The 22,667-nt window shown below is 45.7% G+C and overlaps 1 protein-coding gene across 3 annotated transcripts in view; it reads right to left on the reverse strand.

The window, feature by feature from the left end:
• Positions 1 to 8,982: 8,982 nt before the first annotated feature.
• The window catches only part of LCLAT1 (lysocardiolipin acyltransferase 1), a 115,153-nt gene continuing 101,468 nt past the window's right edge, over positions 8,983 to 22,667 (reverse strand). For all 3 annotated transcript variants that reach the window (XM_057378188.1, XM_057378189.1, XM_057378190.1), the window contains one exon: positions 8,983 to 13,147. In XM_057378188.1, the coding sequence (XP_057234171.1) occupies positions 12,639 to 13,147 (509 nt within the window). In that variant the 3' untranslated portion in view covers positions 8,983 to 12,638. The remainder of the gene's footprint in view (positions 13,148 to 22,667) is intronic.

Here is a 22,667-nt window from a genome sequence, read left to right on the forward strand (position 1 = left end):
GCTGCTGCCACTGTCCCCCTCTCCATCTCCTGCCAGCCCCACCCACAGAGGATTCCTTCCTGGCACCAAAGCAGTGTCAGAGTGCAGTGGTAGCTCTCTATTTCTTTGCCATTCAGGCCCCAAGTGCTCAAGCAGGCAATGAAATGGTGACTGTGGGATAGTGGGCAAGGGCATGGAGAGGGAGCCACAGAAATGGCTTTCAACAGCTGGCAGGGAATAAAAATAGCTCTGCTGGTGCATGGCTATAAAAAGGTTTATATGCTGCATTTTGGAGGAGAAAATTGACTCCATTTCAGTCAAGTGGCTTGGTGCCTTCAGCTGTGTCTGGACACTTCTGATTCCCAAGGAAATTGTTTTGATGCCTTTTGTGGTGCTCCTCCAGCAGAGCTGAGCCACCCAGGTGCTCAGGCACCTGCTCTCCACACCACTGCTCTCTCTGTGGACACTGGAGCCAGGGGATGCAGGAAAAACTGCATCCAAAGTCTCCAATCCCCCCTCGGCCCTGCTAATGCTTTCCCAGGTGCTTTCCAGACCATGGTCCCTTCTGCCATAGAACCTTCTCTGTTTTAGATAGTGAGAGCATCTTTTTCATGTGCTGGGCTGGATTTATGACTGCAGCTGCCCCTGGCAGCCACAGAGAGTGCTCAGACCAACACTGCTGGGATTTGGCTCTGTGTCCCCAGCAGAGATCCTCCTCCTCACCTCCTTCCTGCACTGTGCCCAGGGAATGMTGTCCTCAGCTCCTCTGAGGTTTGKGAGATGYGAGATTCRTGGCTCTTTGGGACCATTCCCRTGCTCCCAGCTGGGACCAGTGGTACCATGCACCATTTTTCTGTGGAAGCACCAGAAAAGGAGGGCCCTGGCATCAACTGTGCCATAGGGCTGTGAGCTCTGTGTGCTTTTCCCCAGTCTGGAAGCACCTGGTTCTCTGATGAGCTGTGGGGACATCAGCAAGTACCCATGGCAGCCCTGTGTGGACACTGCTGTTGCTGGATCTGGAGATCTCTCAGAAGGAAAAAAAAAAGTCTTTAGCAGAATTTGCCAGGTTGGATTTGGGACAGGAGCTCAGCTTCCAAGGACACTGATGAGAGCTACATGAGTTAATTGATGCCAAGAATTTGTCCAGGTGTCCAAGTCTCACACAAAAGCCAGAGTCTAGAGCAGCTTTTGGCTTTGAATGTCCTGCTGGATATTGTGTTGGCTGCTTCTGCCTCGGTGGGTGACTYGTTTTGTTCCAGTCCCACGTGCTTTAGATGCACGGGCTGTTCTGGCACACCCCAATTCCTGGTGGCAAACCCAAATACTGACATTCCCTCGTGTGGGCACAGCCCATCAGCTGCTCACAGGGCACGGTGGGGGATGGAGAAGTTTCCATCTTCCTTTTGGAGCAGATGCAGCCAAGTGATGCTGACATTTCAAGCAACTCCCGAGATTACATTACGGAGATTATATTTAATATGGATGGCCAAATCTTTCAAACAAAATCAATGTTCTTTTACTTAATAATACCCTTGCCACATCTTAATGAAGGCTCCTCCAGCCCAAGGCCCCATTTTTCTGCCGTCATTTCGTTGCATGACATCGCTGACTGCATCAGATGGTACATAATGCTATTTTCATCCCTTTCTATTGGATTTTATGCCTTCCCATCCTTGATTTGTCAATTGCCGGATCAATTAATCAAGGGACTCTTAGGGGAGAAATATTTTTATTACTGAAAAGGAAGGGGAATTCATTTAAATTCTGCATCTTCCTGCAACATCCAACATCTATTATTAACTCTCCCCACCGGGGAGGGGAGGACGAAGGAGCTACAGACAGATCTGTGGTCAGCTGAGTTATTTGCAGAAATAAAAACCATGCTGGGCTGCTCCCTGCTCTGCCCCTCAGTTTTCCCACTGGGAGAGGCACCCAGGCACTACCCCAGAGCCAGGGGAGCCCGAGGGTCCTGCAGCAGTTCCAAACAGGCTGTGCTGGAGCCTGAGCAGCAGTTACAGCATCTGCAGCTGAGAGGAGAGAGACACTTGTCACCCCAGTAAATTCAATTTAATTAGTGATGCCTGAAAATATTCAGTCGAGACAGGAGCTGCACTAAAACTTTGTGCAATTACAGAGCCAAGCATCAGCCTTTGTGAAAGCTGGGGGGAAAACAGTTCATTTAAGTGTCAGCTGGTGCCTGTCTCAGGGTGAAGTGAGCCCCAGCAGGGGCTCCTGAGCATCCTTGTCAGGCTGTGAACTTGCTGCAGGCCCAGCTCTAGCATGTTCCAGAAAGCAAACTCCTGGCCCAAAACAACCAACTGTGACATTTTCTCCTGTCACTCTCTCAGGTGTGATTGCTGCCCACGAGCAACTTCCATCTCTGGGTTCATTGGGATGTTTCACAACAAGATTCCCTCTTTGCATTCACTGATCTTGGCATGCTGTCTTCCAAAATGCAACGGGGCCTTTCCCCTTGGGACACTCTGGAGTGAGGCTGGTGTCTGGAGAAACCAGCGGAGAGCTAATCCCAGCTAGAACACAAGCTTAACACATCGAGTCCAAACAATTCTGCAAATTTGGGCATTTAAGGACAAATCAGAGTGAGTTTTGCCYGAGACAGAGAGGTGCATCAATATCCCTGCATGATCCATCCCTCCCTACAAATCTTCTCTAGAAGCAGCCTGGTCTGAGAGTCAGGTTGGCAAAAAAAAATGGCCCATAGACACCTCCTCACACTCACCTGCCCAATGGCTGGTAGTCCTCCTGCTCTGGAGACATCCTCCCTCAGGGCCTGTGCTACAGAGATTAAAAACAAATTCAGAAAAAGGATTATTTAAATTMTGTCTCCAAAGAGGAATATGTAATTGCACAGGCCATAATCCAGTTTGCCACTTTTCCGTCTCAATAACCCCCTGTAAAGAACTTCTATTATTGTTAATATAAAATCTGGCAGGGCTGGGATAAACTCTGGCCTTGCAGCCACCTGTCCTCACGCTGCAATGGAAAGGCACAAGCTCACCTTTCCTTTGGCTCCTGAGAGCCCTTCTCCCCATCCTGAGGGAGGAGAGCCCCTGCATTTTGCAGCCCCAGGGAGCTGGGATGGGCTGTGGGCACACCAGACACCTGGATCACCCCTGCCTTGGGCGCTTGTCAGATCCACTTGGTGATCAGTGCTTGTTTAATAAGGATATGTGGAGCTGCAGGGACTGCAGGCAAGTGATAAAGGCAGGGCTTTTGTGTCCTGGGATTTAAAAATAAAAAGCAATGGGGTCCACCACCCATCTGCAGGAAGGCAGAATTTGGTTCAGGGCACAATGTCCAAGATTTTAAAAAGGTAAATGATGGTGTGTGCACTGCACAAACATAGCRTGGGGCAAGGGCTGCTGTCAGCCTGAGCTGCCTGGAGTGAACCAAGACCCTGAGCTGAGCAAACAAATCCACTTGTAACAGCAGAAACCAAGAGAACAAAGGCTATCTGTTATTTTCTTCCACCCGCTCCAGTGCCCTAAAAATAACTCTCATTAACCATCTTTATCCATGCAGAGGAGCGAAACACCCTCCAGCTGCCGGCTCACCCCGGTGTCTCCAGCCTGACTCAGGGTGACTGTGGCCACCGCTGATGCACTGCAGCTTGCCCACTGTGATGGCAGCTGGGGCACTGTGGGGTGGCACCGCTGCTCCTGGAGGCTGAGAATGATGGAGAGGAGACTGCCCTGAGCTYCCCCAGAGCTGAGAGCAGGCACAGAGCTCGTGCCCCACCAGCACCCACCACAGGGCTCACTCAGCACAGAGTGCACAAACCAACCTCCATGTCTGGGACTAGCCACGGACTACCCTCACCCTGAGTGACACTAAGCATTTTTAGTGGTTTTATGCCCAAAAAAGGAGGATTAATGCCATGAGCATTGAGGTTTCAGGCTCAGAGGGAAAGTGATGCAAGAAGAAGGGTGACTTAACAATACAGTGGTTGTGGCACGGATCAGGGCTCTTCCTCCTCCTTTAGGCAAAGCTCAACATCCAACACCACAGCCAAAGTCTGGAAGAAGTTTAGCACAGTGTGGATCTTGCCTTTGGTGAGCCCGATCTGAGCAGAGAAACACCACCCAGCCCGAGAGGGAAAGGCACACTGGGGCCTCCTGACCTTGGCTCCCCAAGCCACCCGAGGATGTCCTTCTGCAGCTGAGTCATATTTTTAGGTCCTTCTCCCTGCTGATTCATTAGTGCAGCTAATGTTCTCCAAACTGCTGGGCTTCTGACCCTCGAGGTGTGTGCACCATGCACTCCTGACAAATATAGACCACTTCAATTACATAACCTGTCTAATAAGCACCACCCGTCCTCCCTGCGGGCACGAGGGGGACTGGGAACTGAAATGCCTCTGCCAGGGGTGTGAATGGATGGCTCTCTCTTCATTTTATTTCCACTGTCTTCTGTTTTCAATGACTTCCTGCTGCATCATCTAAACGAGTGACTCAGCGAGGGTGGATGGTGCTGGAAGTACTCCAGGTTCAGGGCGACCTCTCTGCTCTGCCCACCACTGTTGGTGTGCGGGGCAAAGCCCCCCTTCCTAATCCTCCCCTCTGCTCAGGAAAATGTGGTAGAGTGGGAGAATCAGGATTTGGAGAGTCTGAGCTAAAAGCTGGGTTTGTTTCCTAACTGGATGTGTCAGAACATTTGGTAGATGAGGGGTAACCAAAGGACTTTATACTGAGGTCTGTCACTGGAAAAGTCACCTGGCTTAGTCAACAGAGCAGCAAAAGCACCTACCTGTGTGCTGTGGCAGTGCAGAAGGCTTCAAAAGTCCATGTGCTTGGTAATAAAGACATTTCGGTGTCGAGTTGTGAGACATCAGTGGAGTCAGGCTGTGATCTTACAAGATGAATGTCTGATAACTGTAGGACGTAGATGTGACTGCAATGGCTGAGTGGCAAAATGCAGAGTAATCATTAAAAAGAGCATTCAAAGTACAGAGTGAAGCACATTATTAATAGACTTGACAAATGCACGCACAAGTGGGATGAATTATTTTTTTTTTGTGCTGTGGTTTTTAACCCCTGGCCTCTGGTTCCTTGCAGCACCTGCATGGAGCAGACCCAGGGAAACCAGGCCAGCCCCACAGSAGGAGGTTTTCCCCCTTGGGGGTGCAAGGCTTGTGTTATCTGGAGGGAGAAGGAGCTGTTGCCACCATCTGTACCCAGCGCTCACCATGGGTTTGGCAGCCCTCAGGTGGCTGCAGCATCAGGATGGCACAGCGCTGCCACGGCAGCTCCAGAGATATTTATGACAAGGACCACTCCACCTATATTTGTTGTTCCTGCTGTGCCAGCACCCAGCATGTCCTGTAATAACTTTAATAGCTTTTATGCAGTGGCTAGGAATGATGAAGCTAATTCAGGATAAGGTATTTAACCTCCCCGCTTTTATTCCTGTCTGTCTGATCTCTTCCCGCTGCCCTCACTGTTGGATTCAGGCTGAAGCAGGACAGAAGCCTCACCTCAAAGTGGTGGGATCTGCTCTGACCTTCACAAAAGCAAGGAGCTGTGCTTTTGCTGCTGGACTGTGCCTCTCCTGATATGCCATGGCTGCCACTGGGTGTCACTTGAGGAGACATCTCCAGTCTTGCCAAACCCCCTGGGATGCAGGAGGTGTGTGACACACGCCACTGGACAGTGACAGRGCCAACAGCAGAGCCCAAGGCCTTTGCCCCAAGTCCACAGTCTCCCCGTGGRGCCACCAATGTGGGACCTGTCCCAGCCTGCAGCAGAGGACACCAAGCCCCAGCACTCCTTGCCTGCAGTGCCCTCTTCTACCTCCCGTCCTTAAATGATGCAGAAAGTCTGGAAAGGACTTTCCTGCTGGAAGGACTCAGCGGGAAGCAGCTAATGCAACCTCTCTTGTTCATCCACGGGACTGATGTCCAACGGGTAATAAAACCACAGGCTCCTTTCTCATTATCCCTAATTATGCTCTCTCTCACTCACAAAGCACTTTCTGTCATTAGCAGTGGAAAGCTGAGAGCTTTTCTTTAACCTTCACATGTTGTGAGGAGGCAGACCTGAACACCTTGCTGTGATCTTGCATAAAACATTCCTTGTGCTGYCTCTCAGGGGCTTCTGAAAAATAATTTCCCTTTCCCCAGTGCAGGCAGAAAGCAAAACCTCTAGAGCATCTGTAGTGAGAGGCTGGAGATGTCCACTGGGTGTGATACTTGACCACTGAGTGACCACGAGACCTGGCTTGCCCTTGCCCTGCTGCAAGAGCCCAGTTGATGGACCACAGAGTCCTGAGCCAGCTCCTGGTCACTCATCCCAGACAGACAAGGAGACCAGACTACTCCCAGAGCATCAAGATCTTGATTTAAAGCCAGGCTGAGCATGAAGGCTGAGGCACCCCACGTTCTGAGACCGTGCAAGCACCCCTCCCTTGGTGCAGGAGCAGGAACTGTGAGAGAGCAGAAACCGCAGCTGAACATAAGCCCTGCTCTCAGCTGTGCAGACACAACCCCACCAAATCGGCAGGATGAGGTCTCTGGGGGTGGCAGGGATGGGTGCAGGCAGCTGGGTGACTGTGTCTGGAATATCTGTGCCAGTGCTGGCTGCTGCTGGCCATGTGGCGTTTGCTGCCGTTATCCATCAGCTGTGTCCTGTGCTGTCCTGCCCACGATGAGGGGACTCACTCCCAGCAAGGCCTCAGGGGCYGAGAATCATCCCTGTCGCAGATGGCCTGGCATCAAACGCGCAGGTGAGTGTCAGAGCCCGATGCCAGACACATCCCCGGCTCCCAGGATGTGAGCTCCCCGTGCTCTGTCCCTACCCTGGGCACAGCACCTCTGGTAAGACCACCAAGGCCCCCTGAGGGCTGGTGGGCAGCAGCTCCTTTCCCAAGCAGCTGCACTCTTCCCAAGAGCTCCTCTCTGGCTTCCCAGCTGCTGGCTGAAGCTTTGGGATCCTGTGGGATGACRCTCCCTGTCCCTTTGTCCTTGCGGTGGCCACAAGGATGTCACATTGTTCATGCAGGTGCCCTCACAAGAGAGCAGTGTGGATGAGGAACTGGATCCAGTCCTGTTCCTTGTGGGTCTGTCCAGGGACAGAGATGTGCAAGGAGCCTGCAGTGTCAAGCAGTCCTCAACTGCTGCCTTGTAAACCTGSCTGGCACAGCCCAATCCGTGTGGGAAAGCAGCTCCAGGGGAACCTGCTTTGAGCAACTGAAGCGACAGAGGGTGCCCCAAAACCTTCTCGTTTCTTGCTCCTGGGAGAGAAAGAGGAGAAGGAAGGCACAGAGCAATAAAAGAATCAGGAAAGTTTTGTTTGCTGCTGAAAGAGGTTGTTTAGAGCATTTCCTTTAAATGCTGCCTCTGCTGCTGCAGGGATTGGTGTCAAGGCCTGTGAGAGGAAGCACAAGCTCAGGTCCTGAACTGCCCATGTCCAGGACTGCGTGTTATTATCTGATCCTCAAGTGCTGGAAGGCTTCCCTGCTGTGACCTTGAGATCAACCCACTGGCTCTGATGATTTAGGCCCATCACAGAGCACCAAGGAAAGCCCTGGAAAGTGGGGACCTTTGCTTTAGGTAGCTATAAAAAGGGCACTTGAGTGAAGTGAGTTCAGAGCTGAGATTCAGAGAGCTCTTTCAACAGCCCTGGCAGGGAGTGCAAAGCTGTAGGAAGCAAACCTGGGGCCCTACCAGCAGGGAGAACACYTCCACTTGAATAATTTCGGTGGATAATCGGGAAGGGAAACAAACTGTGCCAGTGGGGAGGGGGATGATGAGGCAGCTCCTTGCCAGGAAGGTGAGGGAGCACCTGGCTGCCAGGCAAAACAGGGATTGCATAAGGCAGTGCTGGTACAAGGGATTTTGCAAAGTTCTCTGGAARGGTGGGCAGCTTCCCAGCCTGCCAGTGGGAATCTYACTGACAGTRAGGGATTRTTCTATCCTTAAAGAACWCAGGGTCTTGCACAASTGCCAGGACAAGAAGCAGRAGGAGCYATTTGCATGTCTTTAAACACAGKACATCCATGGAGAAATGGAAAGAGMGGAGACAGCACCCTACAGGGCCCCACGGGCAATGCCAGCATTAGTGGGCAGGAAAGAACAGAGAGGTTCCTCCTGGGGCAGTACAGTGGTCCTGGAGTCCAACCATCAACCACCAACCAGCCCAACCACTCCATGGAGGATGTTCTTCCTGCCCTCAAAAGATGGTCTTCTTTCTCAAAAGATGCCCAAGTAAGGAAGTGTTTAAACACAGACCTTTCCCTCAGCCTCTACAGCAGGTGACACATTCCCAGCAGCTGTACCCAGCACTGGCCAACACCTTCCCTAGCACCTCTGCCCTGTTACCCCATAATTTCCCTCCCCTTTGGGTTCAGTGTTAATCTACATCCACTCCTCCAGCTCACTGGATACCCAGAAGTTCAAAGAGCAGAGCAAGCCTCGAAGGCAGGGAAAGGAACAGTGCAGGAGGGGGGCAGAGGGCAAGACCCAGCAGTGGTGTTAATGCCAGGCTCCTGTTGGTTTGAACTGCAAAGGAAATGTTTGAGTATGAAAGCCTTGGCCTCCATTACCAGTATTTTCTATAAGGACAGGTAAGACAGAGAAATACATTTTTTCATTGCATATTTGAATTGTGAAGAAATCAAGAGGAAGGGACAACCACCTTTCCAGTGACAAGCCATTAATTTTGACTTTGGGGGACCAATTTGAATGCCCTGAGCATAGATGAACATGGCAAATATCGTCTCAGCTGCGGAATCTGCTACCAAGGTCTCTGTTTCTTCTTTCTGACACAGGATACCTTCTGGAGATKTGTGTGTTTCCCTAGGGCCATCACAGCAAGGCTGTTCAGCACTGGGGGATTGCAGAGATGGGGGGTTCTCCTCCCTCAACAGCCACAAACCATGAGCTGAGAACTGACATGGACACCAGTCTGCCCCAGCCAGCCATGACTGAAGACAAGGCTTGCTCCTTGGGGGTGAAGTAAAAAGAAAACAGCAAAATTAAACACGTGCAACGCTTCAGGACTTTATTGTTGCTGTAGAGTAACTGGTACATGGTTAAAACATTCTAATAATATTATCAGTGAAATCTGAAAACTAAGGCTTTCTGTAGGTTTGAAGTATCCTGGTGTTTCCTTTTACACAGTGCACATATAAAATCAAGTTATAAAAACACAGATCTTTTTTAAACAACACCGATTGATGCAATGCATGAAACTAGGAACTACATTTCCTATGATCAAGACAACACCTTACAGACCAGCTTTRGGCCTTGCAGCTTTGAAGTCAAGAGAAAAATGTCTTGGTCTGACATCCTGCTACCCAGATGAGCCTGATGRCACACACACACTCTCTGTTCTGAGCAGAGAGAAAGAAACCCCCTGATGCTGATGAGGAAACATTTGATTGAGCAAAGGGGAGCAGCATCCTTAAAGTCTGGCCTTGATCTCAAACCATTATACAAGACCTGTAGGTCCTGCAGACAGAGCTCAGAGCTGCAGCTGCTGGGACTACAAGGGAAGGTGAAGTGGGACAAACCTGCTACTGAGTGAGATGAGTCCCAGTGCCAGTCCATGTCCCATGGAAGAGGGCTATGTGATTCCTGGAGTACTAGCACCTTGAACCCAACAGCACTGAAAAAAAAAATCAAAGTGATTTACCCAGCAGAGAATCACAGAATGATTTAGGGGGGAAAGGGTCACTGAGTCCAATTGTAAACCCAGCACTTCCAAAACAACCACTAAGCCATGTCCCTAAATACCATCTTAGTGATCTTCAAAAAACGAGACAGGATAGGAACAAAATAGTCTCCAAAAAACCTGTATATTAGAGCCTTTGGAGTAAAAAGTTGCATTTTCACCAGAGGAAAAAAAAAGCATTCACAGAAAAATCTTCCCCCAGTTCTTTAATCACTTTTTAAACAAAGAAGCTTCTCTATTCCCAAAACTTTTAGTTTTTATTCAACATTTTTTCCATCTTGCATTTCTAATTGACYTGGAAAACTATGGACATAATCTAAACATTTACAGCAGGCACAAAGCCAATACCCTTCCCTGTGAGAGGATATTTCACCTAGCACTTACTCTGCATCATGGAGATGGGCACTGCAAATGTGACMTTACCAGCTGACAAGTAGATTATTCTTTCTCTCTGATCCAAACACATGAGAGAGGAAGGCTAATTACAGATTTTGCAGGATGTTTTTACCACATTATAGGTGGTTACATGTTTGGCTCCAGCTGGGAGAAAAACCCCTTGGAAGGGTCAACAATGGATTGCATTGACTTCATTTTCRGAGCCCAACTTTAATTACACAGAGACATAAATCCTGTACTGTTCCATGACCAAGACTCACACCGATGTTCCTGATACATTTGATGATACCACAAAGCTCTCTGAACRACTGAGAAAAGCGTAGCTGGTATCTTATGTCACCAACACATAGAACCTATCCTCTGAAGTCATTCCTGAAGATGATGTTAAGGCTATTGGAGTAGGCTGGCTATGGTTACTCCTGGTATGAAAGCACAACCGTGGCTCAGGACAGACTGGAAGAAGCCTTTTGGGTCTCCACTGCATTAACCACAAATAAGGTTTTTAGGTTTTCCCTTGCAGTGGGTTACCTGAATGTGCAGGGTATTAGCTGAAGAAAAAACAGGCKATGTAGGTTTAAGATGCAACCATGCCTGTGATATCACAGAATTGCTTTAAAAAAAGACCTCAAGGCGAAAACCGACCTCCTTCCACTCATGACAATGAAACACCAGTTGTCAGGTACACAGATACAAACATGAAAAAATCATTAAGAAACATAACCCTAAATATAAACCTAGTTTTATTTATTTTTAAGAAAAAGGGGATTAAAAAAATTGGAGTAAACCAGATGGCTTCAAGTACTTTCCGCATACTAAACAATTAATTATTATAAGCAGAGATTAAAAAAGACTTGTCACCTTGCAAGGGACAGTTGAATAGAGGCTGGTGATTCGTTAAAAAAATGTTTTTTGAAACAAACAAATTAGACAACATGCTTAGTGTTGTAATTTAGGAGCAAACAGGTGTGCCCACCATRCCGACCCAACACATGAGATATGCAGCACAGTACAAGATACATTTTGCACTCCGGACTTTCACATTTCACAGCAATGTCACTCAACAAATGGAGCCAGGCCATCTGGGTCCAGCTCAAACAAGCCCTCATGCAATAAGGAACAAATATTTAGTAAGTCAGGAAGGTCTYGCACCAATTCAATTGATCAAGTTGTCTGAAATTTTTGAGGTTGCAAAACAATCTAACCTGAAGACCTGAAGTGTCTCGGAAGTGCTGGCACTGTTTTTGTCTTTTTCTACATGAGCATGAACATTACTTTTATTATATATGACAAGGAATACACTTGAAAGTGTCTTGTCTGAGTTTAAGCCTTCAGAGTTTCTGAATGTCATGAAAAAACAAGGGAAAGTATTATAGTAGGAGTCCCAAAAGAACCCCCCAAAAACTGTGAAGGARGTTGAAAAAGTAATGATGTCATCAGGCAAACACCCAATATGCCAAGGGAAGATGCAGCTCTYCCCTGTGCTAAGTCTAAAACCCAAACCCATCTCTTGTACCACCAAAGAGACAACCACTGCATTTCAACAGGTCTGTCTGACATGCATGGAACGAGCTGTCTTCCTGCTTATCTACATGGACACGTGAAATGCCAAAGGARGCAATGTGAAAATCAAAATTAATACTAAAGAAGAAAAAAAGATACCTTGCCTACTCTGAAAACAAAATAAARTGTTTTCAGTCGAAGAATGTCTACAAGGATACAAGGAAATCTTTCTGAAAAACATTTTCCAGCTGCTCAGAGACAAACAGCTATTTTTGCCCATGAGAAAAAAAACACCAAAAAACCAATAAAAAACAGCTCCCCTATCCTGCAGCTCTGCATATCACAGTAGGAACAAGTCTCCCACAGCTAACAGGGAGACTAAAACAGTATGAAACAATGAGAGRTAAAAACTTAGCTGCACAGGTCTATAAAATAATCAGGAAAGACTTAAATGGAGGCAGAGCCAGCACTGTTTTTTGCACTATGACACAAGACTGCAAGGCTTAAAAATCCTCCTGAGTGACCAAGCCAGAATAGCTGAATAGTGGTAGGTTCAGTAGTGTCTGGAAAAGCTTATGCAAAAATATTACTTCAAAAAATAAGTTTGAGTATTTGAAATAGAAAAAAGAAACAGAACAACTTCTCCTTCAACTTTCACCTACCATCAAAACTTACCAGTTTTCCAAATCTGGTGCTTACTTCACGMCAATGTGACTACAAAGAAATTCATACATCTGTCTCTCTTAGCTGAACTGTTTGGGTTTCTACATGAAACTCCAGTGCATGTCACATTTATTAATGTCCTTATGATTGTTCAATAATCCAGCAATTTGTTTCTTAATGACAGCAGAATGCAGCTGYTAGCTGCTTGTGAGAGCAATGCTGAAATTACATTCAGAGATTAAAAACTACCATTTTCACRTGTAGCGATAACTAACATTTTTCTTTCTCTTCACAGAATCATGTGCAAATATCTAACAATAGCCATAGTAAAAGACAATTCTCATGCAAAAATTGTTCCCTGTGCATAAAATTTGCAGGGCATTTCAAAATCACCCTTCCTCTACCCCAGAACTAATTGATTTTTACTTTCGTGTCTTGAAATTTCTGTTGCTTTTTGAAATACCGATGACAAGCGAGTTCAATGAGYTCCAGCCCACCGAATATCTTCTGTTGCACAACGAAAAAGACAATCATGGCTACAAAATACCACTGTGCAAAGCTGTAGAGGTACAGCAGCGCGAGCATTGCCAGCGGGAACACCGTCCAGTAGAGGAGCGAGGCGCATTTCACCGCCAGGACCCTGAGCTCGGATTTACAGGGTGGGACGATGCTCTGCCCCGTTGCACTGAAGCTTTTTCCACCTTCGTAGAAGTGTCGCAGTCTCTCCTCTTTCTCCTCCCAGCGCTGCCGGCACCAAAGCTGCAGCTCCTCCTTAGAAGTGGGCACTGTCTCTATGGGGTATCTCTGGACGTGGAAGTGAATCTCCTTTGGGAAGTTTCCATTCAAAAGGTGCTTCTCTGTCTGAGGAATGTTTTGGGGGTATGCCACAGTTATGTCATGGATGGCATCGAGATTGTCACCTAGAAGAAAGTTTGTGGGGAAAAGGATCAGTACAGATCATACAACAGCCAGAACACTAATCTGCTTCAAGACATGATTGAAAACTGTCCAAATTATGGCAGAAATCCCAGAGATACATTAACTATGCAGACTATGTTTCATCTGCTAGATTATCTAAAGGCTAAAAGGTCATACTTTACTCAATCACTGCTTGTTCTGAATCTGAACAAAAATCTTTGCAAATAAGATTATACACAGTACAAACTAATGCAGAATTACAATAGTAAGAGAAAAATGTCAAATTTAAAGGAGAGAAAGTGCATATCTGGCCTTGGATAAGAAGTGCTGTTGATGTCTTAGGATTTTTAGTTTCTCTATTTTCATGCCTCTGTATTCTTGTACTTCCCTAGTACAGCACTAAAAACTACTGTTCTCTCATCTTCAGACAAAACAATCCCTCTCTGAGCCTGAAACCAAGGACACTTTGCTGCCTCAGAGCCCCAAAATATGTAAACAACAGCGAATTGGGGGGGAGCAACTTTGGGGTGGTGACATCATCACCTGTAAAGATCATTGGAGAATTAAGACCCAATGTGTTAATAAGGCAGAACTTATAAAAGGTGAAGATCTTGTGACTCAGGGTCTGTTTTGGATGTAGCCTCACGTGGAGGCTTTTGTCTGCCCTAATGTACCAGTAGGCCTGTTGGCCTGTATTAAAGTTGTCTATTCTCATTCTCTTAAATTTGTCTGGCCTCTGTTTCAGATTAGCCTGATTGATAAGGCATCACTGTGAGTCTGATGTTCAGCTGTTTGGGTAAGGGGAGTGTACCTAACCATTTAAACAGCAATTACAGGTTAGAAATTCAGGGTACATTGATGAAAAAAACCCCTACTCTTCATTAGCATGTCTGATTGAGCCAGAACTCTTGAAAGGATATCAGCATTGCCAAAGCAAGGCTTGCTAGAGCATCCTTGTACTGAGTGATTTTATGTTTTGCACTTTCTAAATACTGTCTTTATCCCCCAGCCTCAGAACAGACATTCTTTTTAGATTTCATAAACGAAATTCTGCTAGTGTAAAACTGATCTAAAAATAGGCATGTGGTGCACTGGACGTTGCATAACTGTTAAGTTCTGCCAGCAGTGATTTATGTCGCTGTTTTTATTTGGCTGGCTGGCTCAGGGCAAAATAGAATTGGAGACTAAAAGCTGTCTCCAGTTGCAGCAATTGAAGACTTTTGCTCTCACAGATGATGCCTCTTCTTGCAAAGATGATCAAAACCTACTTTTTAGTCCTATTCTTCGTTTTTATTTGCTTCTCTTCCCTGGCATTTTGGTTTTCCTTTACAGTTCTAAAAATGACAGAGCCAGAATAGAAAGTTACTTTAAAAGGCCATGTTCAAAATGATGTATCTAAAGTTCAACTCCAAATATCACAAGAGGGGAAAAAACCCTATTCAGCCTCTCAGAGTATTTTATAATTGTGCTGTCTTAAAACGATCTCTCTCAGACAGTTTTGCGGCAGGTTACTTGGGATTTTAGAGAGATTTATAAGGCTCTTTGGAGGTCCATCCGAGCAAAACTCAATATTCCATCTTTTGTCTAGCTCTGGGATCACCTCCAAACGGAGCAGAGAATGTCTTAGAAACCCAGCCCTTACAAAGGGAAATAATGACCAGCCTGTTGCACAAAACATTGTAGTTTTGAGAACGGTTTGCATTTTTGCTCCCCTATTCCAAATATTTCTACCACCAGAATTACAGTCAACCTCCAGGACAGACATCCATCCCCTAGTTCCTGGCCCAGCCAGGGGAAAGGCTGCTCCATATACCTCCCAGAGATGTCCATCTCTTACAGCCTCCTCCCTCCTGGTCTCCAGAGCTCCTCAGGTCTAGTGGAACACAAAACCTACACACTTTACCCCAAGAGAGAGGCTGGAAAGCTCCAGCCTTCCTGATATCCTTGTATCAAAAAGCCTTTTGTGAAAAGAGTTTTTAACTAGATGAGTTTCTTGCAGTCATTCACGTCTGGGCAGCTAAACTATCAGTCTGCCAACTCCATGAATGACTTGAAAAATCAAGGCTTTACACTTAAGGGCCATTGGCATACAGACCACAGGTAATAAATCATCAGATCTGCCAAACATACAGATTTGTTGATTCTCTGCAAGCAGGATTGGCAGGACTCCCTGCACTCACACAGCTGGTCTGATACCTTTACAATGAAAGTGTATTTCTCCCCATGAATTCCTGATCAGAAACAGGAAAGCCTCTACTCCTTCCCTATGGATCCAGAGCATCCCCAGACTGTAGAAGGTCTAGACTACATTATGGCTTCTAAATCACCCAGAATAAAGCTCAAAGAGCTGCACAGAAGAGGGTGGACATTACTCTTTTGACATTGCATGTGGGAAATTGAGGCAAAGGATGATGACATGGCCTACTCTGTGTGTCCAGCCAGAACCAGTATCTCCTAATTCCACTGCAAGGTTCATCTATGAAAGTGTATTTTGCACAAGAAGAAATGAAACTTCAAAGGTAAATTCAGCATATCTGAAAGAACAGAAATATCAGAAAGAAAGAAGACCACAATACCAGGTTCATATGCAACAGGCCCCTTGTTTGGGTCATACATATTTAAGAACTCCACACAAATGGCAGCCTGAAGCTTTAATTCCCTGGCAAGGCAAGCTACAAGACAATCTGCTAAAAAGAAGAAAAGTCAACACAGAAGATGAAGGTAGACTATTCATAAGAAGGGACAGAATTCCCTTAGGCTAGGTTTAATCAGGCAGCTCTGAACCTGCATCCTTTGAGCTTCTTTACTGTCTGTTTCCCTGTGAAGTTGGGCCGTTGTCTCTGCCATCTGGAGATATCAAACAGCACGTGTTTCAGATCAATAGCAAAGTGCCAGTCAACCCGAWAATCAAGTGATCCTAAGTGAAGACAAAGGGCAGTCACTGACTAAAAGATGTTTTTCCACCTTTTAAGAATTTAAAGATCTGCTTCAAATACCTGTTTCTGCTCATTTTAAGAAAAAAAATTCCCTAAGGGAAACCATAACATTCTACTTCTCTAGAGGGTCAAAAGAGAAGTAAGCAAACATATCTGTTCATAGCTCAGAGGAGCTGTTGGAGGACAAAACACTTCTTGCAATATTTTTTGTGACATCTGAGGGATCATCTTTGTCCTGTGTATATCCATGTCCCATTGGGGAAGGAATGAAGGACAAAGAAAATCAAACAATGTTCAGAGATTTGCATCTGAAATCTAATTATGCTAAGAAACTGCCATTTAGGCTAAAATGTCAGGCAGGTAGCCCAGCTCCTCAGGACAAACAGAAACACTGGTTTCAGTAGCTTTACAGTGTCATGGCTTCCTTCCTGTAGTAGAGCTAGGTATCCTTCATACCCATGGATAACATTCTGTCCTGTGCTTTATAAAAGCACTTCAGAAAAGAAAGCACTGCAGTGTTCAGAAGTGAATATAAAGTCTATTTCTAATTATTGTTAAATGGCTGYAAACTTCACAACATGAAGAGGATGATTAATCCATGTGGCAGTCTCCATTTTGGGATGACAAAATACCTCAAAAGCACTATTCTTTAACTTACTAAACTTTCTGTGCCCCAATCAAAGTTATTTATATCTCAGCTTCGTTGATACACAACATTACTTCAGGCAATTACAATGCACAGCTGGTTGCTTTGGGCACTGTGCTCAGAGGTGGTACAGGGAGAACATGACCAGGCTCAGGACAAAAATACCAGCATCTGAGAAAGACACCGTTTTTAAAAAAAACACTTCCAAAGAAAAATGAGGATGTTTTCTTTCACTACACCAGTTGTTCCATCAGAATTTTAATCCATTGTTAGAGAACTTGAAGCATCTGGTAGCCCAATGCAGCTCAGTTTCTGTGACCCCCTGTCCCAGCAAACCTGAGCACACATTCCCAATGCACTCAGGGCACAAATATGTGTGCACTATACATGGACACAGCCAGCCAGCCACGGGCCAACATGGACAGAAAACAGCTCTTAAGCAAACAAAATGGCCTCATGGTGGTCCGCTCTCTGGCTCTTTAGGATAAAGGCCTGTCAGAGGGAATCATACACAGCACACAGATGTCCCTGTAACCGCCTGTAGCCAGGCTATGCTGCAGCTTGCCCAGATCCTTGGTTSTCCCAGGTGCTGCTACCTGGACACACAAGCTCCTGAGGCCACAGTCCTTCTCCAGGGGTGGGACAGAGGCCTTGCATGCACTGCCAACCTCCCCTGTGGCTTTACACACTGAGAACCACCCTGTAGGTGATCTTCAGATTCTCTTTTCCAGCTGCCTGTTCCTCTCCTAAACATTCCACCACAAGCCTTGTCCAAACCCCAAATGCTCTTCTTTGGCATCCTGCAGTGACTCCCAGAGCCCTGCCTCAGTGTGTGAGGTGATGGACAAAGCCCTCTCGCTGGGACTCCTGGCCCGTGGGCTGATGCTCCCCCTGTGACTGGGACAGGGGCTCTGTTCCTCTATCTGAGCTTTGGGGTTTTCCCTGCCTACTCTTCTGTCTCTGTGCTCCTTGGCATGGGTGCAACAACCCTTTTATCTCATAGCCTATATAAAACCTTACAACTCAGAGCCACCGACTAGGTTCAAAACAAAGATGTTTCAGTAAACTGAAAATGACTTTTAATTGTGTCTTCAATAATACCATTCTAGGGGAAGAAAACCCAGCCTGAATGTAAAAGGGAGAATTAAACTATTTTCAGCCTCCTTCAAACACATTCATAAAGAGAATACTGCAGTGCAGCTACAACTGGAGACAACTGCCAGAGGTGAAGCTCAGCCCTACAGCACAATCCCAAATGAGTGGGATGGATCCATCCCCTGGTCCTGCATGGATGGGCCCATTCCTTGTGCTAAAGCATCACTTGGGAGCTCAAGCATAGCCTGCTCCTCAGTTCTGACTCACACCAACTGCAAGGACACTTTCTTGCTCCTACACAGCAATGCTGAGCAAGCTCACTGCAAAACAAAGGGATTTGTACAAACAGGGACTCAGAATAGCATCTCTGAAAGCCAAAATGACCACTAGTGAGCTAAAAAAGAGGATGGCCTCAAGGGAAATTCATGCAATGAACTGCTCAGACTCTCAGAAGCCTCAAAGGTGAATTGGGCAGTCTCCTTGGCATTAACAGGGTGGCTCTTACCCATTTCCATCCCTAGCAAGATTTCAGTAGACCTAATTTGTCCTACTTTAGTTATTGTTGACATTCCTTTAAACCTTACAAYGATTGTACCTTGTCTCTTCCCCTGCTCTGATCCAGCAGAGAGGATGCTATTCTTAACCAGGGTACATCACAGAACAGCAGCTGATGAGCTGCTGAGCCACCACAGTGAGAGGCACATGGAGATGCTCTCACAACAGAATATTCATGATCACTTAAAGAAGGCTGCTCTGTTACAAGTGGCACCAATATGTGAAGCTCTTGTCCATTCCACCTCCCAGCTCAACATAACTGCTTTCTGCTGCAAAGTGACATACCTGTCCCTTCGCTGCACAGCTCCAGATATTTCATACATTTCCAGGGTTCCATAAAACACTGGCTGTCACTCACTCAACTATGCTTTAATATCCTTCACCCTATACATATTTCCTTAAGAAGCCCATGAAAGTGCCTTATGGCATTTTCATAAATTGATCAGCAAGGTAATCAAAGAAAAGATGGAAACAACTAGAAGAAAACCTGTCAGGTTATATGATATCTGAGTATTGTATGTTAGCCTTAAATATAGATACACTTTTGGACAATAAAACAAAAGCCATCTAAATGGCTTACTGGGAAATACTGTCTTGGCTCACGAGATTTGAGTGATTTTTCTTTGAGAACAGTATCAGGAGGGAGCAGCTTCAAGGATTTACAGCCCCTCCTGGGAAGTATCACGCTTGTAAGGATTTAAAACTTCAGGAGCCCTCTCTAAAGCAGCGGTGTCAGCTGGGGTTAATCTAAATCACTTTCAACTCAKTAGTTATTGGAAATCTTTTTTAGGTAAGTGTAGCAATCAAATAAGCAAACAAAAAAAGACAGAATAATAATGCTGGCTTTGATTAACAGAGAAGAGTGATCCTGCATACCAATTCTTTCTATACCTATTTGATTTTCCACTAGCATTGTGATACAAGGAGAGGGAGACCTTCTATGTGCTGACACRAAGGAGTTAAGGACACTGCACTTGTAGTTCCTGAGGGTGGGACCCTGGGGAAAGGACAGCCCTGTCTGCTTTCTGCTCCCCAGCAGGAAGGAAATGTGCTCTGGGTGCTGAATACAGGGGTAGAGGACTACTGGGATCCCAAGTACCTCCAGCTCACCCAGTAAAAAGATCAAGAGATATAAAGACATCCCCACAGCTATCAGCAACCACTATGTGTGCTTCTTTTGCTAAATACATTTAAATCACATAGTTTTGCAGCCTGATGCTATATCTCATGTGCAAACAGTACCACTAACTGCTGAGASGGTGGTGGTGGGGAGGGAGATCTGCTTTGACTTTGAAATCTCTGTAAACACCCCATTTAATTATTTTAAGATCAGATGGAATGTTATCATCATCTAATCTGATCTCCACAATGACACAGGAGCTTTTGCAGAATGCTTTTGGTTCTGGGATGTGGCCATGGGATGTGGTGAGACAGACAYCCCTCACTGCCCTAAAGCTTTTGCCACGAGATAAGCAATCTCCCTAATCAGGGGGATTAATCAGGGGGGCGTGAATGTGTGTGTGTATATTATTTTTGTACTTCTACTTCCTGACTGTGTAACTTGGCTAAATTAGAGAGCTGTCTGCTCAAAGAGGTAAATGGTGGTAGGATCTGTCAACCTCGTAAGTTGTTCCCAAACAAACGAAACCTCCATAGTTTTTGAAATCTCAATATGAAACACGTTTTTTAAAGCTCAAATCCCTTGAGTAGCTCTCTGAATATCTTCTAATATGTTAATATGTTTTTCAAAGCATGGGTGCTGAAACCAGTAGAATTTTCTACAACGGCCTCATTAAGTCCATGCACAGGCATCCAGTATTAACAGTCCTACTTGCTTCTTGTTTTTCCACTCTCACTGTGACAGAGCCTAAGACTCTCTCAACCCCAGGCTGTGTCTGCTAATTGGYTCCACCAACCACATCCTGGGCTGCATCAAAGCACTGTGGCCACCAGGTCTAGGAAGGGGATTCTCCCCCTCTGCTCTGCTCTCACAAGACTTCCCCTGGAGTGCTGCATCCAGCTCTGGGATCCCCAGCGTAAGAAGAATATGGACCTGTTGGAGCAGGTGCAGARGAGGCCATGAAGGKGCTCAGAGAGCACCTCTCRTATGRTGACAGTGTGAGAGAGMTGGGGCTGTTCAGCCTGGAGAAGAGAAGCTCTGGGGAGACATTRGAGCTTCTTGCAGTRCCTAAAGGGTGCTACAAGAACACTGGTGAGGGACTTTTCACAAGAGCATGTAGTGACAGGAGAAACAGGAATGGCTTTAAAGTGAGAGTAGGGTTACACTGCGTATCAGGAAGAAATTCTTTACTGTGGTTGGAGAGACAGGAACAGGCTTGCCCAAAGAAGTTGTGGATGTCCTATCACTTGAAGCGCTCAAAATTAGGTTGGATGGGACTTGGAGACTGATCTAGTGGAAGGTGTCCCACCCATRGCAGAGGGCTTGGAACCAAATTACCTTTAAGGCCGCTTCCAATCCAAACCATTCTATGRTTTTATGATTCACATTTATTGCTTGAACACATCTCTCCCCTTACCCTCTCTGTAAGTCAATTAATAAGGAGGACTGCCAGCTCCCTTCCTTCTCTCCAAACCAAATCAGATGGTTTACTATGGAGTAGTCCAGTTATGTCATAAGAAGTCAATACTGTGGGAAACCTAAGAGTAAATCAAGAAGTATCTTATCCTGATCTGCCAGTTAAGATACATCAAGTGCTAAACTGATGCTTAGTTTGTGGACTAAACTGTACAAAAATACTGGACATGGAAGCTGAAGCCAAACACAAAAGATTTAGCTCATAATCATTGCAGGCATTGTTTACACAGCTGTGCTTCACAGGATAAATACAAGTATGGGTTGTGGTTGTGAATTCCATGTGCTTCAGGACAGCTTACAACCTCCACTAAGGTTTCACAGATAAAACTCTGCCTTGCCATCTCTCCAGACACAGGGCCTCTGACCCTGCTGCTGTCAAAGTCACAGCCAGCTGGTCTGAAACATCTCATGTGGCTCCTGGGTACCACTGTCAGCACAAACCCATTAATGAGTTCGGGAACTGAGGCTGCTTGTTTAAAAGAGGAATCTCTGAGCAGATGAGAGAAGGATGTGCCCGGGAAAGGGGGGATCCAGCCATGGCAACAGGGAATGACTCGGTGGCTCCATGCACAAGACTGCYCAGGAGCTCCTGGGTCTTCCCTCCCCGGCTCTGAAGGGTTATTTTACAAACTGCAAAGCAAAAGCTGGTCGAGCTATAAATAAAACACAAAAATATGCAGAGAGAAGGGAATGAAGGGATAAAAGGGTTGGAATAACAAGTTATTTTCAGTCACTAGAGATGACCAGGCAAAAYTGACTCACCACTCTTTACTCTATCATTCCCAAACTATATTTATCAAATCCAGATAACAAAAATGCCATGTTTATTCCCTTGCCTGCATATCTTCTCTCTCCCAGTCTCCCATGCTACAAATTTGCTCTACATACACATATGAGATTAGGTTTTCATAGCTGTGTTGTATGTTAGGTAGAAGCCATGCTGTTTCTAGGCTTATAGGACACCACTAGTTTTTCACACAGAAAAATGATGTTTGGTATCACAGAGAGAAACTGACACACRGGTATGCAACTTTCCAACTTCACTGAGCTCAAACATAATTTCCTGGCAAACAGCCAACCAGCTCAGACAAGAATCACAATTATGCCTGAAATGAAGGTAATTTACTACACTTCAGAGAAATCCTTTCAGAAAGCATCATATGTACTCTACCTTGTCATGATAAGATGTCTTGCTGGACAGGCAWATATACCTAAATTAGGAAATGGCTGATTTATTTTTATTTTTTAAAAAGAATGCTAAACAAGTCATCCAAGTATTTCTGGAAAGCTAAGTATCATTACAATTAAGCAAAAATAAAGCACCAAGTACCCTTAAAATAAATCACAACAAAYGTACAGAGCTTATTCTTATCTTTAACATAACAGACTATCCACCTAATTCTTCTGTTACTTGYTGGGCATTTCAAATCCCTGGGAATCTGAGAAAGAAGTAATGCACCCCTACACATTTCTTGGCTGTCTGCTTGAACGAACAACCTCTCTCCAATGTAGATGAAATTAAGCACCAATCTCTACAAGAGAAAACACATCTGTATTCGAGGTAATCCAGTTCTCCAGAGGCCTCACCTCTACCAGAATCCAGCTGTTTTATCTGCAATTTCCACTGCCATTTCTGACTGGCCTCACTGACTTAACAGTAAAGCAAAACACTCTGGAACAGTTTACATACACAA

The sequence above is a fragment of the Malurus melanocephalus genome, unplaced genomic scaffold (genome assembly GCF_030028575.1).
Source record: "Malurus melanocephalus ecotype Western Australia unplaced genomic scaffold, MMel_1.1 scaffold_345, whole genome shotgun sequence".
Lineage (NCBI taxonomy): Eukaryota > Metazoa > Chordata > Aves > Passeriformes > Maluridae > Malurus > Malurus melanocephalus.